General features: G+C 39.9%; 1 protein-coding gene across 4 annotated transcripts; it reads left to right on the top strand.

Annotated features, from left to right (window-relative positions):
* Window positions 1-168: 168 nt before the first annotated feature.
* On the top strand, window positions 169-14,671 carry LOC131316550 (chloride channel protein CLC-e). 4 transcript variants are annotated; one of them, XR_009197170.1, is made up of 8 exons: window positions 169-648; window positions 2,000-2,390; window positions 5,255-5,464; window positions 5,919-6,385; window positions 8,087-8,644; window positions 9,259-9,467; window positions 13,779-14,042; window positions 14,294-14,671. XR_009197170.1 is itself a non-coding variant. In XM_058345959.1 (7 exons), the coding sequence occupies exons 1-7, from the start codon at window positions 217-219 to the stop codon at window positions 13,816-13,818; spliced, it is 2,229 nt and encodes a 742-aa protein (XP_058201942.1). In that variant the 5' UTR covers window positions 169-216; the 3' UTR covers window positions 13,819-14,671. The 4 variants fall into 4 exon arrangements, 2 of the variants coding, with proteins under 2 accessions (XP_058201942.1, XP_058201941.1); XR_009197171.1 differs by having other exon boundaries at window positions 14,288-14,671; XM_058345959.1 differs by having other exon boundaries at window positions 8,165-8,644; window positions 13,779-14,671.
* The last annotated feature ends 1,533 nt before the right edge of the window (window positions 14,672-16,204 follow it).

Raw genomic sequence — 16,204 nt, 5'->3', positions numbered from 1 at the left:
AATTTAGAAAAAAATTTATAAATTTTTTTAATATTATTTTATGGAATTTTAAAAAAATCAGCTCCACGAACATCTAAGTATAATATAAATTTTTTAATATTATTTTATAAAATTTTAAAAAAATCAGCTCCACATACGTGTGGAACTGTCCAAATCTAGTTTTATGTCATTGGTGTGGAATTTATTCTGAGTTGCGCACCGTTTCTTTTCATAATAATGGGAATGGTGTGTCTGGCGCCGGGTGGTGGCTGGGACCGAGTTTTGCCATCATCATCGTGCATCGGAATCAACAAATTATCGAAATCTTGTTCCTCTTGCCACCACTCATTCTCTCCCAATTCCAGTAAGCTCATACATGGTGAATTTGGCAGAAGACAGTGTTTTCGCCCCTCCTCCTCAAAATCCAGGCGCGGGATCGGCCCCTCCGGTGACCCACAGTCGGAAACAGTACTTGTTCCCAGTGTTCACGAGGATGAGGATGTCATTGGGAGAAAACAACTCGGGAGTAAAGAAAGCAAATGGGGTAACAACATTCAGTCGAGAGGAGCTGTGATAGGAGAAGCTTTTCTCCAAGGGAATTCGGCTATACTCTCCGCCTGTATTGTTGGTCTCCTTACTGGCATTACTGTCGTCCTCTTCAACAACGCGGTGAGTGCCTACACTAGAGATCTTTCCAACTTTGTTAGCAATTCATGAAAACAAATGTAGCCTTCACAACAAGGCTTTTCCTTCCACCTTTTTTACTTTTTTTGGGAACGGCATCCACCTTTTTTGCTTGGTCCTCCTTCCTTTTGCTTAAGATAAGAAGCTACGGTATCTTTCCATGGGTATTAGTTACAGTCTGAGAACCCGCTTTGTAAACAACTGCGGAGGTAATAGGCAACTAGTCTAAAGGAAAACAGAATCTGGACCTTTATCTATCACGAGATGGAGTATATTTTTTTCAATAATATAACATACTCTTGGTAGATATTTCCACTTTGGGAAAATTTTCTTCAAGCGTGGAATAATTAGCAACGGTTCAAGCTACAACACACACCCCCGTTTGGGTATATGATATGCACCCCATAGCATTTACCAAAAAGAGGCATAACATTATGAACCGGAAAGAGGCATAACATCTCACCATGAAGAGGAGTAACATTTTACCTCAAAGAGGCCTAACATTTTAGGCAAAACACCTATAAAGGTACAGTTAGATAACTTGATAGCAAATATTGTTTGGCACATTTCCTAACAGTTTAATCTTTTGGGACTACTGGAAATTTAACTTGGTATCAAAGGTAGGTACCAGAGATTGGTAGGGTTTGTGTCTCTGGCCTGCACACAGCAGGTGCTGCTGAGTGAGCATGTTGCGCTTGGGGAAGGGTGTGAAGCGAAGTTCCACATATATAAGCATGAGGGCACCTCACTTCAATAAGTCTCTTTGTTTGCATTTATTCCCCGTTTGCATTATGCATCTCCCCTTCGTACTCTATAAATAAAAAAATTTGCTTCTCCATGTGCAAGACGGGATTGCACGTGATGGATGGTGTGAAATAGTATGATATATATTGTTGGGCTCATTTCCTAACAGCTTAAGCTTTTGGGACTACTGAAAACTTAACATGGTATCGAGCTAGGTACGAGAGATGGGTAGGGTGCGTACTACCGAGTGAGCATGTTGTGGGTGAGTAAGGGGGTGAAGTGAAGTCCCACATTGCATGGGTACCCAAGTAATACGAAGTATATAAGCGTGAGGGCATCCTCACTTCTATAGCTAACTTTTGGGATTGAGTTCTACCCAAAATCGTGTAACACATACCATATTCACCCCTTACCATAGAAAGGCATAACATTCACTAAAGCAAGCTGTAACATTTCACCTAAGGAGGTGCAACATATACCAAACATAGGCATAACATTCTCCAAAAGTTGGGAGTGTGTATTGAAGCATTTCCCAATTATCGATATCTTCATTAACTTGCAAGCTGGTTATTTTCTTTTGCTTATGTTTTAGGTGCATGAAATACGGGATTTCTTCTGGGACGGGCTCCCATCTAGGGGTGCTTCATGGTTGAGAGACGAGCCTGTTGAAGTAGTATGGGTAAGAGTAATCACAGTTCCAGTTTGTGGGGGATTGATTGTTGGCTTGTTGAATGTGCTTCGAGTTACTCTAGACGGTCCGGCAGAAAGTGTTTCAATGTCTAATCTGAAGGCTGTGTTGGAACCAATTCTGAAGACAATGGCTGCATGCATTACCCTCGGGACAGGGAATTCATTAGGGCCGGAAGGTCCTAGTGTTGAAATAGGTGCATCCATTGCCAAGGGCGTTGGTAGTTTGTTTGATAGAAGAGCACAAAGGAAGCTTTCTCTCGTGGCTGCTGGCTCAGCTGCTGGGATCTCTTCTGGTTGGCAATTCTCCATCACTATGATATGAGACAATACATTCGAGCATACGATCCTACATTATCTTCATTATCTGCCCAGCTTCTTGCATTTGCATAAGTAAACTGCATATGCATGATCCAAATTGGTTAATTCAACTAAGTCTATTTGTATTTTCACCTTCGGCCTTGTTAGTGTGAATTTGCAGAAATGTCTGTGACATACCTAGCTAAGCTAAAGGCAACTGAATTTCTTTCCCGTATATCAATCACTATGGGAATGAATTGCATAATAACAAGACTCCTAGATAAGTAGAGAGAAGAAGAAAGATCTTCCTAAGGCTTTTACAGACTAGAAGAGACATGTGATAGGGTTCCCCAAGATATGCGATGGTTTGTTGGAGAGAAAGAGAGAGCGTAGATGAGGGGCAGAGAAGTCATAGATGAAGATAACAACGCCTAGTTTGGTTTGGTTTACATGAGCATTGGTGTGCTCTGTTTGAGTTGATTTGTGAACACCATTAGTCTTGAATCTTGATGAACTGCTATTTTGTCATTTGCTGTAATGCTTGGGTTAGTTTTGTAATCTCATATTGCTCTCATATAAGCACATACAAGGTGAACGGTCTGATCTCTAGTTCATTACCCTTCTTCCTCTTCTTATCTGATCCTAATTATCAGACTTCAATTTATCTTGGTATCACAACCAGTGAGAATTTTGTTGCTGATTGCAATCTAATAAATGCAATACTAGGATGGTCGACTAGGCGACAGGATGCACTTAAACCCTTTCCTTGTTATTCCTGCAAAACCCCAGCCCATATTCAAAGCAATTTTCTGTCCTATGAGAAAGTGAAGGTGCCTACTAGACCTTTTGGGAGATTACCTAGTTTGTGGATGTTTTTTTATGTTCAAATCTTCCCTTGAAAACATTTAGGTTTCTGTGTATGTGTTTCATTATGTAGCACTTGTAAGGGGGAAATTTGTTTGTAGCCTTTCTCTTTCCCTTTAGGATTAGAGTTCCTAAATATTTCTGTCTGTCTATAATCAATGTTATAGGTCTAAGGTGTAAATTACTAATACAACTTCCTCTCCCATATTGTGTCTTTGTTAACCTGATGTTAGAATCAGAGTCATGGTAGCTTTACCAGTCACTGTCGATGTAGCTCTTGCACGTTGTTTCTCCCTTCGTTGCATGGTCACAAGTCATTTCACAACTCTTACATGTTCGAATTTGACTCATTGTCACAAATGAGTCCTTTCTTCATCTGCATAGTTGACCCAACCCGTAATCCTTCTGTTAGATTTTCTTGGAGGGTTCCAACCTAAAACCAATTGGCAATAGATGGAGTAGCCTCTAGAATTTATTAACCAAGCTTGGGTAACTTAGATGAGCTATGTGAGACAAGTCTAACACTCCCCCTCACGTGCAGCCCGGATGCACGTGGAGGTGACAGACCAGGAGCTGACTGACTGACTCAGGCGACAGAGATGACAGAGACTTTCCCACGAGAGATGAGGCCACCTTGGAGGGTTCCAACCTAAAACCAATTGGCAATAGGTGGAGTAGCCTCTAGAATTTATTAACCAAGCTTGGGTAACTTAGATGAGCGATGTGGGACAAGTCTTAACACTCCCCCTCATGTGCAGCCCGGATGCACGTGGAGGTGACAGACCAGGAGCTGACTGACTGACTCGGGCGACAGAGATGACAGAGACTTTCCCACGAGAGATGAGGCCACCCAAGACCTAGCTCTGATACCATGTTAGATTTTCTTGGAGGGTTCCAACCTAAAACCAATTGGCAATAGGTGGAGTAGCCTCTAGAATTTATTAACCAAGCTTGGGTAACTTAGATGAGCGATGTGGGACAAGTCTAACACCTTCAACCAGTCTCCTCCTTCACATCAAAACTAGTTGCAAATGAAAGCCAAACCCCACCCACGAACAATCACGTGCCAGCCGAGGCTCATTTAACGAAACTAGAACAATCGAGAGCTCCATCAGCTTCTAACCTTCAACGACCTCAACTAGTCACACCTTCTCTTTTGAAGTTGTCTTTCCTTAAGGTTTCGACCCACCATTGCAGCCACCCTTCCTTATCGTTTGACCAACCTGATCCATTTTGCTCCATGATCTATTTGAAGTCTTTAACGACCAACCCGTCTCAACATGCTAGCAAGCAAGCCCACCCTGCTGACCCAATCCAACCAAACATTCTTTGGTAGTAGTTCTTCCTGTCATATTTGTTTCACTTCCTCCAACATTGGGTCACGGTTTAACCTTCCACATTGTTATATACGATGGAACAGTTACATCTCCCTTGCCTCAGTCTCTTGCCTTTATAGATCCATTACTCGTCAGGTTTGCAATATTCTCATACTTAATGTTACTCTTTGAATACACAGATATTTGACATTGTTTGGTAAACATATTTGTCATCGGACCAAAGCAAGGCTTACAACTATACAGAGACATACCTCAGGCACCATAGAAAAGCATCTCAAACTCTTTTTGAGATTGCACTACAACATGCAAAAATAATAATGAAAGAAAATCCTGAGATGTCTATACAAAGACAACAAAGTAAAACAACCAATTAAGGCTTCAAGAAATTGGAAGAGATATTTCAAGCTAAGCAGAGCTGCTTATTCACTACAGTTATGAAACACTGGGACTTCATTTTAGTCAGTGTATACGTGTCTTAACACGTGTTCGAGACCGACACTCCTCGGACATTTAGGGTAGAGTCACTTGTTATTATCATTTTTACTCGATGGACGCATAGGCATCTCCTGTGTATAGATTCTAATGACCCTAGTATTCTTGTGTTACACATCACGTTATACTTTTACCAGTTCTGGTATTTTTTATTTTTCATGAAACAGGGTTCAATGCTGCTGTCGCTGGTTGCTTTTTTGCTGTGGAGTCAGTCCTATGGCCATCATCAGCAGAATCATCCTCATCGGCATCATCACTTGCAAATGCTACTTCAATGGTCATACTCAGTGCAGTAATAGCATCTGTCGTATCAGAAATTGGTCTTGGCTCTGAACCAGCCTTTACAGTGCCGGAGTATGACTTTCGTTCTGCAAGTGGCAAGTCCTAAAATTTTGTTCATTTCCAACATCGTCACTCAATAGGGCTCTTCTTTCGTTATGGATCTCATATGGTACACAATTTAGTGGAGGAGTATAATCCCTAGATAATAGGTTTTTGAACAAATGCATAAAATTTGAAGATAACTGTGGGAAGTCATTTATCAGGAGAAAAAAGAAAAATGTGAGAAAGATGCCTCTTCTGCCAAAGTAGCCTTATAGCCTACAGAATGCGGCAGTAGTTTGGTTATTAGTTCTTTTCTTTTGGGGTAAACCGTAAATGAGAGATTCGTTGAGCAATTAGGCAGTAGCCTGTTTGGCCAGCACCACCACTTATGGACGCATTGAAGAACACAGACCTAACTTTTCATTAGGACTGAATCGCATATTCTAAGTTTATTTTTTTATTCATTGGGTAAATTTTGTTGACCTGAAGTTTTTTAACTCATTCCAGAACTTCCACTGTATCTTTTGCTGGGTATCCTCTGTGGCTTGGTTTCATTGACCTTATCTAGGTGCACATCATTGATGCTTGTAACTGTTGAAAATGCTCACAAGACCATTGGCATACCAAAGGCCATTTTCCCTATACTAGGTGGGCTATCTGTTGGGCTGATAGCCTTGGCGTATCCAGAAATCCTCTACTGGGGTTTTGATAATGTTGACATTCTGCTTGAATCTCGCCCATTTGTGAAAGGTCTCTCCGCCGACCTATTGCTTCAGCTGGTGGCAGTCAAGATAGTAGCAACTTCTTTATGCAGGGCCTCTGGATTAGTGGGAGGTTATTACGCCCCTTCTCTCTTTATTGGTGCAGCAACGGGAATGGCATATGGGAAGTTTATTATATCCACAATTTCTCAATCTGATCCAATCTTTCATCTCTCCTTCTTGGAAGTTGCATCACCACAAGCTTATGGCCTGGTATAGATATATGTTACTATCATATGAGCAAGATAGTGTAATTCAAAATACCCATTTCAGACACACAAGCACCAATTTTGAAAGGGTGATATGGATGAATCTCGTTGTTGTTCGCTCTCTTAATTTTAAGAGTGTGTAGAACTAATCTATTATGGTTTAACCTTGTCAAAGAGTCAGGAACTATGTGCTAATATAGTACAAAACTGGTAGGTATTATTATGAAATAGGCCGAAGGCTCCTATTACACTTTGCGAACTTGGACCTGAAGCTCTAAGAGCACTAATGAGTGCACCATTACAACAATAACATGATATTAAATTTAATGGGATAATATGGGGGTAATCCAATAGGAAACAAGAACTTGGATGTGTAAGGTCTAGACATCTCTTTACTTGAAGGACTCTGTTAAGTTACCAGTAGTCCCAAAAGCTTAAGCTATTCGGAAATGGGGCTAACAACGTATATCAAGCTATCTAACAGATGCAAGCGTATAAGTTGGAAGGTAATACAATAAAAACAGAGAATTACCAAATTAATCCAAATAACTTAATTTTACCATGCACAAGGTTAATAGTAAACTAAGGTCAAGACTCTAGAGTATCTTGGGGTGTGGTGTGATTCTTTAGGAAGCAAGTTTAATTTTATTTCTTCTAACAAAGAATAAGACTGATGTTTTAAGGTGATAATACATATTAGAAGCTCGTATAAAATCCATAAAGGTTAAGTTAGGGAATGAGATTTCTGTTATAAGATGATATATAAGAAATGCTACATCTGGTGGTAGGGTTGGAAAGAAAAGAAAGAAAATAACCATGACTATGAGAGAGTATACATGTAAAAAAAAACAAGGTATGTAGTAAAAAACATACAGACAAATAATTCGAGTTCTTAAAGTATTTGCTTCTCATGTCCTTTGTATCTCTCATGTTCCCCTTCAACTTCCTTGACTAAAAATAAATCTTTAACAATAAGAGGAAAACAGAAATAGCTCTTAATAGATATTCACTATTATTGTTGATATTGATACAACTCTTTCTTACTGGATGTCTCCTATGTTTTGGTGGGAAAATGGATTCACAGATTTCCATTATTGTCCTTCGGCGGTTTCAAAATAAAACTTGACTTTTGAGTTTCAGTAATCTCTCTTTGATTAAAAGGAAGTAGACATAGCATGCTTTCAAGTTTCAAGAAAGTAAATGGGTAGAAGCAAGCGATCGTTTACCTGTAACTGTTACTGTATTTGGAGGTTTGCTGTCAATCCTACCAACTTCTTTACTTTGCACTCATGCAAAGTGCAGGAGCCCTTTCCCGTTGCTCAACATTATGTGTGTCCCTGCTACGCACCTCATTTTATCTGCATCCGAAGGAAGATGCATGTGATGCTTAATTGGAACGCTATACATTTCCGTAAATACTATTAGAACCATGTTTATTAGAAGTGTGCTACTGTCATCTACATATTGCACAACCCCTCCTTTTCCTGGCTTGAGACCAGGAATGGCAATAAACCCATGCCCTGTGGGATCATATATTTTTCAAAACAGTACATGAGATGAACACCTTGAAGAAAAACCTTTTAGCATTATTTAGGTTGGTGTGCTGTGAACTTCAAAGTGGTTTATGTTTACTCTTCTTTTGTTGCTGATTTCACGACCTTCAACTTCCATGATGTGGTTTCAATGGTAGAGTTTGTATGTCCAGGTTGGTATGGCTGCAACTCTTGCAGGGGTGTGTCAAGTACCTCTTACTGCAGTTTTGCTTCTCTTTGAATTGACTCAGGACTATCGAATTGTTCTACCACTTCTTGGAGCTGTGGGGTTTTCTTCATGGATTACTTCCGGGCATACAAGTAGAACAGACAGGGATACTAAGAACCTTGAAGAGGGAAGCACTCGTGCAACTATACAACCTGAAATATCTTCTTACAACCTAAACAAGCTTTCCTTTGCTCATTCAATAGCTGCAAAACCATCCAATGCTAGTGACCTGTGTAATATCGAAAGTTCCCTCTCTGTAGATGATTCTAATGATTATACCGCTGAGTTAGAAAGGCAGATTCTTGTTTCACATGCAATGAGGACAAGATTTGTGACTGTCCTGTTGGGCACTTTGCTAACAGAAGCAGTAAATCTCATGCTTGCTGAGAAGCAGTCTTGTGCTGTAATTGTTGATGAATCCAATTTCTTGATCGGCTTGCTGACTCTTGGAGAAATTGAGGAGTTCAGCAAATCGTCAAATGCTAAAAACAGAAGACCTGAGGTATGACATCCTACATCTAAAGCTCATTGCAGATTAAGTTTTGAAACCAGTTGCACAAGAAAAATGGCATTGGAAAAACAGATTAAAAAATGTGGAGAAACACGAAGCTACCCAGGAAGGAGAAGAAAATACAAGTGACTTTGGAAAGTCATTGAAGAGTGGAGAAAGTACTTTATACTTTATAAAAAATGTGGAGGAACACGAAGCAACCCCGGAAGAAGAAGAAAGTACAAGTGGCTTCGGCAAGTCATTGAAGAGATTGCAGAAAGTACTTGTTTAGTAATAAGATCAAACTACCCACTTCATTTTCTTTACCTAGAAGGTGAGAATGACTTGAATATATTCTGAAAGGACATCTGTGTGAGCAATGAACCCAATTTGTGTACAAATGTCCCTGAACAGTGCCTGGCCCCAACCAAACTAAACTGAGTTATTTTCTATCAATGCAATGGTGATACTTTAGGTACTGCCAGCCGTTTTGAGCATGCATACATCTGGAATTTATTAAACAGAAGTTTAGAATATGGCCATCAACTTTTGGACTTCCCAAACTGGTTGATTAGTCTATTTGGGAACCTTGGTTGAATTTCACTCATTGGATATTCTTATTACAGGAAGTCTTGGTGTCCGAAGTATGTGCTATGCATAACGAAAAGTGTCAGATGCTGTGGACAGTAACACCGGGTATGAATCTCTTTTCTGCACGAATGATTATGAACAGACATGGTGTATGTCACCTTCCAGTTATCATTGAGCATGTTGAAGACCAAAGAGGATTGCCTGTTGGCCTTTTAGACAGAGAATGCATCATCCTAGCTTGCAGGTTTTGCTGACAACTTTGTGCTCTAAACTTTTAGCTCTCTCTCTCTCTCTGTGTGTGTGTGTGTGTGTGGCAGATCGAGGAATTGAAGACAGGAGGGGCATTATGAATCACAAGTTTGAATTTTTTTTCCTAATCAAGCACAAAACTATTTTAAGTCCACGTTTTAGAGGCTTTAGAGATGAGTTTTCTGACTATATTGAAAATCACAAATTTCACATGCAATCAACATAAATTTGAAGATATCATAACCATAAGATGAAATGCCTAGCAATTTAATTAGGATTATATCAAAGTTGTAAATCTCACAAAACACATATAATCAATTTTGAAAAACAAATACAAACAATCAAACGATTGAACGTAGATCCATGATCGGGCCAAAGAGTTATTTTTGATGGAGAAAGTTAAGCACATTGATTAAGGGATTATTTTCACACTTTTTAAGAATATCTAAATGTCAATGGGGCACCAAGTGCAATATTTTAGGGGTAAATGGAATAATATCATATACTGATTAGGGTAAAATCACAAAATTGAAAAGTTCAGGGAAGTCACGTGACCCTTCTGGGTTCAACATGGATCCGCCTCTGCAATCTCTCTCTCTCGGTTGGATTAGGTTGACCCAAACATTGACAGTAAGAGCAAAATGTTGAAAAAGGTTGATGTAATCAAGGTAAGATTAGGTTTGAAAAAAGGTAGATGTAATTCTGCTACGTCCAACTCAGGCTCATGTTGGGTTGGTTGAGTAGGAATGACATAGATCTGGGAAAATTGCAATGACCGCACATGTGGTTTGGGCCATATGACTATTTGTCTCTATCCCTATGGGATTGGTAATTGGTGATGTCGTGCTACTAGTTGAAGTTTTGAGTTGATAGTGGGCCTTCCAAAGGGCTTATAAGGGCTTTGTTTGTTTAGAATTAGTGCAAAGGGGTTGAGTACAGGAAAGACCCGCCTTCATGGATGGAATTATTCATGGTAATGTTGTTGGGATTTTTAGTCCACAAAATTAAACAAGCACAAAGGAAAAACAAAGAACACTGAATTTATGTGGTTTGGTCTCCATACCTACTCCAAGAACAGAAGAGAAATTCCACTATATTGATTGAGTACAACGAGATAGAAAAAATATTAATCCCCAAGCCCACAAGGCACATATATATAGAGACACTAACAGCCGTTGAGAATGAAACCAAAAATATTGGCTAGTTAATTTGGTAGCTTCTGTGATTCTCTTTTCCAAAAAATTAGGCTTGGTCTCCAAGCTTGACCAAGATTCCTTCCTTCTTAATGGAAATCACTTCCAAATCAAACCCCACCCTCAGTGGATTCCGATGCCAATAGAAATTCCTTACTGCCCAATATTCATGTAGAAAAATTATCCAACGTGAGCGAAGCACAACAATCACCCCCTCATCCATGTGGGATGATCTTATGCATCCCCTCACCAAGGTGCACTGCACCCCTCATCAAGGTGCCCCGCAAACCTCACTTTGCGAATTGAGGTGGCACCACCTCTCCATCCTCTTATGCACACAACTAACCAAATTTAAAGCAAAAGAGACCCTCTTTTACTAGGCTCGCCTTTGACCTCATCAAACAATTTTATCTCTTTGCTTGGAGCTTCCACGTGAACACCAACTCATTGCACCTCTTTCTAGACGGAATTTTGCACGACTTTCACACCGCTCACATGCTCGCCCACGAGCACAAGCGTGCCTCTTTGCAGCTTTTTATCACCATGTTCACCCCCATGCTTCATATGCATATCCATACCACCCATACTACTTGCATGATGTTTGATTTTTGCTCCCCTAATCAAAACATCCCCACAAGTCTGTATATGGTACCAACCAACTTCCCATGCAGCATCACCTTTTCTCCCTGAGAACTTCTAGTACTCCACCACTTGACGAGAACCTGCAACCTCTCAAAACAAGCGTTTCCAACGAAATTAAATTTGTCTTGAGACCTGGTATGTGTCGAACCTTGGTTAGTATCACCACCCTCCCATCAACCATATGAAGCTCTACTGTCCCCACCCCCAACAACTTTACTTATGTGTTGTTAGCCATCCGAACAGTAACTCCACCACATGCTCTATATGTAGCAATATATATATATATATATATATATACAGTCAGGATCAAGTCAGGAGGTGTGGACCGGAGCTCCGGTCCGCACCTCCCTATTTCTCACATTTCCCGATTGAATTTCGATGATCCGAGCCGCTCAATGTGATCAGAACGTGATTTTAAAGGTACCCGCGTGAAATCAGCAAAAAAAATGACTGGGAAGGGCTTGATCTGAGCAGTTTTTATTTGAACGGTTCAGAAAAAAACTGCTCAGATTAAGCCCTTCCCGGTCATTTTTCGCGGGTACACTTAAAATCACGTTCTAAATACATTGAGCGGTTCGGATCATCGAAATTCAATCGGGAAATGGGAGGTGCGGACGGGTGCGGATCGTAAGGGTGTGGACTTGATCCGGACTGTATATATATATATATTTGCACATATATTGAACGAACACCCAGAATCCAAGACCCAATCTAATTTTCCATTACCTGAAGTGACTGGAAGCGTGTCATCTCCACTATCATAGGAGTCATCTTTCCAATTTGTTCCAAAACTCAACCGGATCTGTCTCATTGATAACTTCCCGCAGTGGCGTGTTTCCGAGAAATAACTGAATTGTGTTGTTCACCTATCAGATAGCTCTTCCGATTTTCGGACTTCTTTTTTAGAGCTTTCACCAAGCCCTCACTCTGTTAAGATATTTTTCACCCTTTGTTGCCATAGAGTGAAATTGTTGTTGCCATTGAAAAGTTCAACTGCAAATATTACGCCTTTCCCAGCCATCTCGTCTCTTCCTTGTGCGTGTTAATTTTGTGCTTAACCCGACTCTGATACCAGTTGTTGGGATTTATGTGGTTCGGTCTCAATACCTACCCCACGGACAAAAGAGAAATTCCACTATATTGATTGAGTAATGAGATAGAAAATATTAATCCCCAAGCCCACGCTCACTAATATTTTTTTTCTCTCTCCCTAACTCTCACAATATATCTTTTCTCTCTTGCTCTCACCAATTCTATATATATTCCCATACCAATACAAGGCACAAATATATAGAGACCCTAACAGCCGTTGAGAAGGAAATCGGTAAATAGAGACCCTAACAGCCGTTGAGAAGGAAACCAAAAATATTTGCCAGTTAATTTGGTAGCTTCTTTGATTCTCCTCTCCAAAAAAAAAAAGAAAATTAGACTTGGTCTCCATGCTTGACCAAGATTCCTTCTTAATGGAAATCACTTCCACATCAAACACCACCCTCAGTGGATTCCCATGCCAATAGAAATTCCTGGCTGCCCAATATTCACGTAGGAAAATTATCCAACGTGGGTGAAGCACAACAAATGTTTCATATACCAACATCATTCAATAAATTGCCCGTGAAATTGACAACGAAGGTCAGTGTAGTTTTCAATTCCATAGGGGGTTTTAGTGAATATGGAGAAATCTTTTAGGTAGTCTCTGTGCAAAAATTTCTCATACAGGGTGGTCACCAGTTTCATTTTTGTTACTCCTCGATCCAGGTTTCCATGGATACAAATGTACGATGAACCTTTTACATATAGCAGATAAATGGGAAAATACTGATAAAGATTAACAGAGAAACCTAGGTACAACACCAAAAAAAGAATTGGCTGCATTGGTTACCAAAAATATGCGTAGCTAACACCTCAAGAGTAAGTAACTGATACCAAAAAAAACGCGTGACTAACTAAAAAATTGTGTAATTATTTTGGGGTTTACAGTACACCCCTACTTGTGACTTGACCAAAAAATTACATGAGTAATACCATAAAAATGCTCAAGTAAAAGCCAAAAATTATGTTTACCATGCACCAAAAGTACATGTGTCATGCTCCGTAACTATCGTACCATACACTTCCAAGGTACACTCTAGCGGAACATTTCTATGGTACACTACCTGAGTGTGCCATAGTTTTTCTCCAAGAATAAAATGCAAAAGAGAAGTAAAAATGATGACATAAAAGAAAAACAGAAGAAGGCAGTACTTTGCAATTCTAAATATCCTCTTTGATGTAGAACTCCTGAAACATGTTGATATCATTAATATACAAAAAGAAGCAAGTTGACTGATAGTGAAGAACAAGGGAGTGTAGTTGTGTGCATCAAGATCCAATGGTCCTTGTACCTTGCCTTACTATACTCTCATGTTTGCTTAACTTGTTACTTGTCTTTCTTTATTTCTTTTTTATTTCATAACATCACTATTTCACAGGGTTTTAGCAACCAGAGAATGCTTCGGCCAGTTTCCTTAGTGGGAGCCCAACGAACCTGCTTATTGCTTTCACCAAGTCAAATTCATGATACCTGACATCGCATCTTGTGATTGATCGATTTATTTCTGGTTATATTACCCCCAACCTAGCATGGGTGGGGCTTCACCAGCAAGTGAACATTTGGTGCTTGATATTGCGTCATTGAATAGAGTGGAAGTCCCTCCCTGAAGGACTTCTGTGGATCATGATTCATGAGTTATCTGGTACGCTCACATTGGACCTTGGACCTTACCAAATAAGTGTGAACTTTTCAGAGAGAGAAGAAATTCATTCTTCATTCCTTCTGATTACTTTAGCTTACATACACAGAAGTTAACTGCCACTACTTATACAAAATTACAACCAAAATTAAACTAAAATGAAAATCAAGAACTGCAACCGAATTATTTGAATTTCACACTCTAACTAACTGCCAGAATCTCTTCATGAGCTGAGACTGAGCTGGTAGTTGCAGCTGGGCTGGTTGAACCTGAGTTGGCATCTAAGCTGGTGGAGACTTGACCACTGTTACTTAACAATAAGCTCCTTCATATGCAAAGAGAAATGGTTTCTCTACGCTCAATCCACTTTTCTTTTATCCGGAATTCACTGGTAACTTGGTTTTGCTCTGGCAAAACACAAAAGGAGAGCCAATAGAAAGGCAGTGATATTTCTGATCATATATTCTTTTTACTTTTATTGTCACTATATTTTCTTTTTTGTGGAAAGGAAGTGTAAGAACATTGGAGTTTGGAGTTGAAACCTTAAAATTGTGCAGGTGCTCACCCTGAAAGGAAATTGTGTTGCGGCCTTTAATTTGATTAGATCAGTCTATATAGTTGATTTTGTTTTATGTCTGCTCAAGAAGTAGAAGGTTGGATTTGGGAAATCTTCAAAAACCTTGGTCCCTAAAATGGCATTTTTGGGTCTTTTATTGGCTTGTATCAATGATGGCACCATTCATATGTTAAAGTTCGGTGGGAACATCAAGGGCGTGTTTGATTTGGCGGATTCGCGATAGGATTGGACTGAAAATTGCCCCAACATCTTTAATCCCACGTTTGTGTTGGTTTTTATCGCAGAACTAATATTCCCAACGTGATTGATTATCCTTTTGAAGTGGGACAATTTAATCTTAGGGGTGAGATTCATAATCTCTGACTAAATGAACTTAGATAGTGTTCTCTTTTTATCTGTTATCACTTGTCAATTCTGAAGCCCAAGCCCAAGTGCTTTGTGCAAGGGAGAAATCGGAGCAAAATTAAGAGACACAGGAGTAGATCGGAAAAGGTCGCCAGAGTACTTCATCTTCTCTCTCTCTCTCTCTCTCTCTCTCTCTCTCTCTCTCATATACGAGAAATATATTAGGGATGAAAATTCTACCCAAAAAACCAAGCCAACCAATTGAACTGGAAAATATTTTCTAATTTCAAACAGTTTTGTGAGTAAGCCAGTCCAGTTTGGTTTTAAAGTTTAGATTTATGAGTTGAAAAGGCCAAAATGAACCAAACTGAATGGAAATCAACTATTGCACTTATTTTTTAGAAAATTAGAGATCGGATCTCCTTTTTAGGTTCAGTTTGATTCCAACCTTGATATTTTTTTACGAAGCTGCATAGGCTCGGTTATATTAGGTGATGACTTTTTTGCCCACCTATAAATTTCATAGGACAATCTCTCTCTCTCTCTCTCTCTCTCTCTCTCTCTCTCTCCAACACCCATCTCATTCTCCCTCAACCACAAAACCAACAATCGCAGACATCCACGACGTCGCTGATGCCGTCAAATCCTTCTCTCTCCTCTGACGGATCCTTCGCCGTTGACCTCGACCAGTCTTGCTACATCCACTTCGATGAACGCCCAAAAACAATTGTCGACAGCAGACCCAGCTCCAAATGTGGCTGAACAATGCGATTCTCCGACAAGAGAGCCCCACCTCCAGCACGGTGGCGGACGGAATCAGGTTCCCCCACCAGTGGCAGTCGATTCATGGCAACAGGTGGTGAGGCCATGTGAACGGGGGCAAATCCACGCCAAAGATGCTGGAGCAAGGGTAGAAATCTTCGTATGAGTATGGCGGCGAAGAAAGGATCGGGCCTAATCGATTTTTTCTGTAATTTTAGCGGTTACTCGTCATGAGGTGCTTGTGATTGTAGTTATAGTTGTAGTTCTATATGTTGCCATCGAATTTGACACAGAAATAGCCAAGGGAAAGTGAGGTACAGAGGCTTAATTTGTGGGTGGTACTTGTGATTTTTTCTTTACTGTACTTTAGTTCTCGACTTTCCTCATTGTTAAGTTTGAATTTGTGTGAATTTACAAAAAATAAAAAATAAATAAGTTTGGATTAGAGCTATATGTGAACTGTAAATTGTGAAATGTGAAC

Source organism: Rhododendron vialii, chromosome 2a (assembly GCF_030253575.1).
Source record: "Rhododendron vialii isolate Sample 1 chromosome 2a, ASM3025357v1".
In the NCBI taxonomy this organism is placed as follows: domain Eukaryota; kingdom Viridiplantae; phylum Streptophyta; class Magnoliopsida; order Ericales; family Ericaceae; genus Rhododendron; species Rhododendron vialii.
Note: the sequence above shows the minus strand (reverse complement) of the source record. Positions and strands in the feature narration are given on the sequence as shown.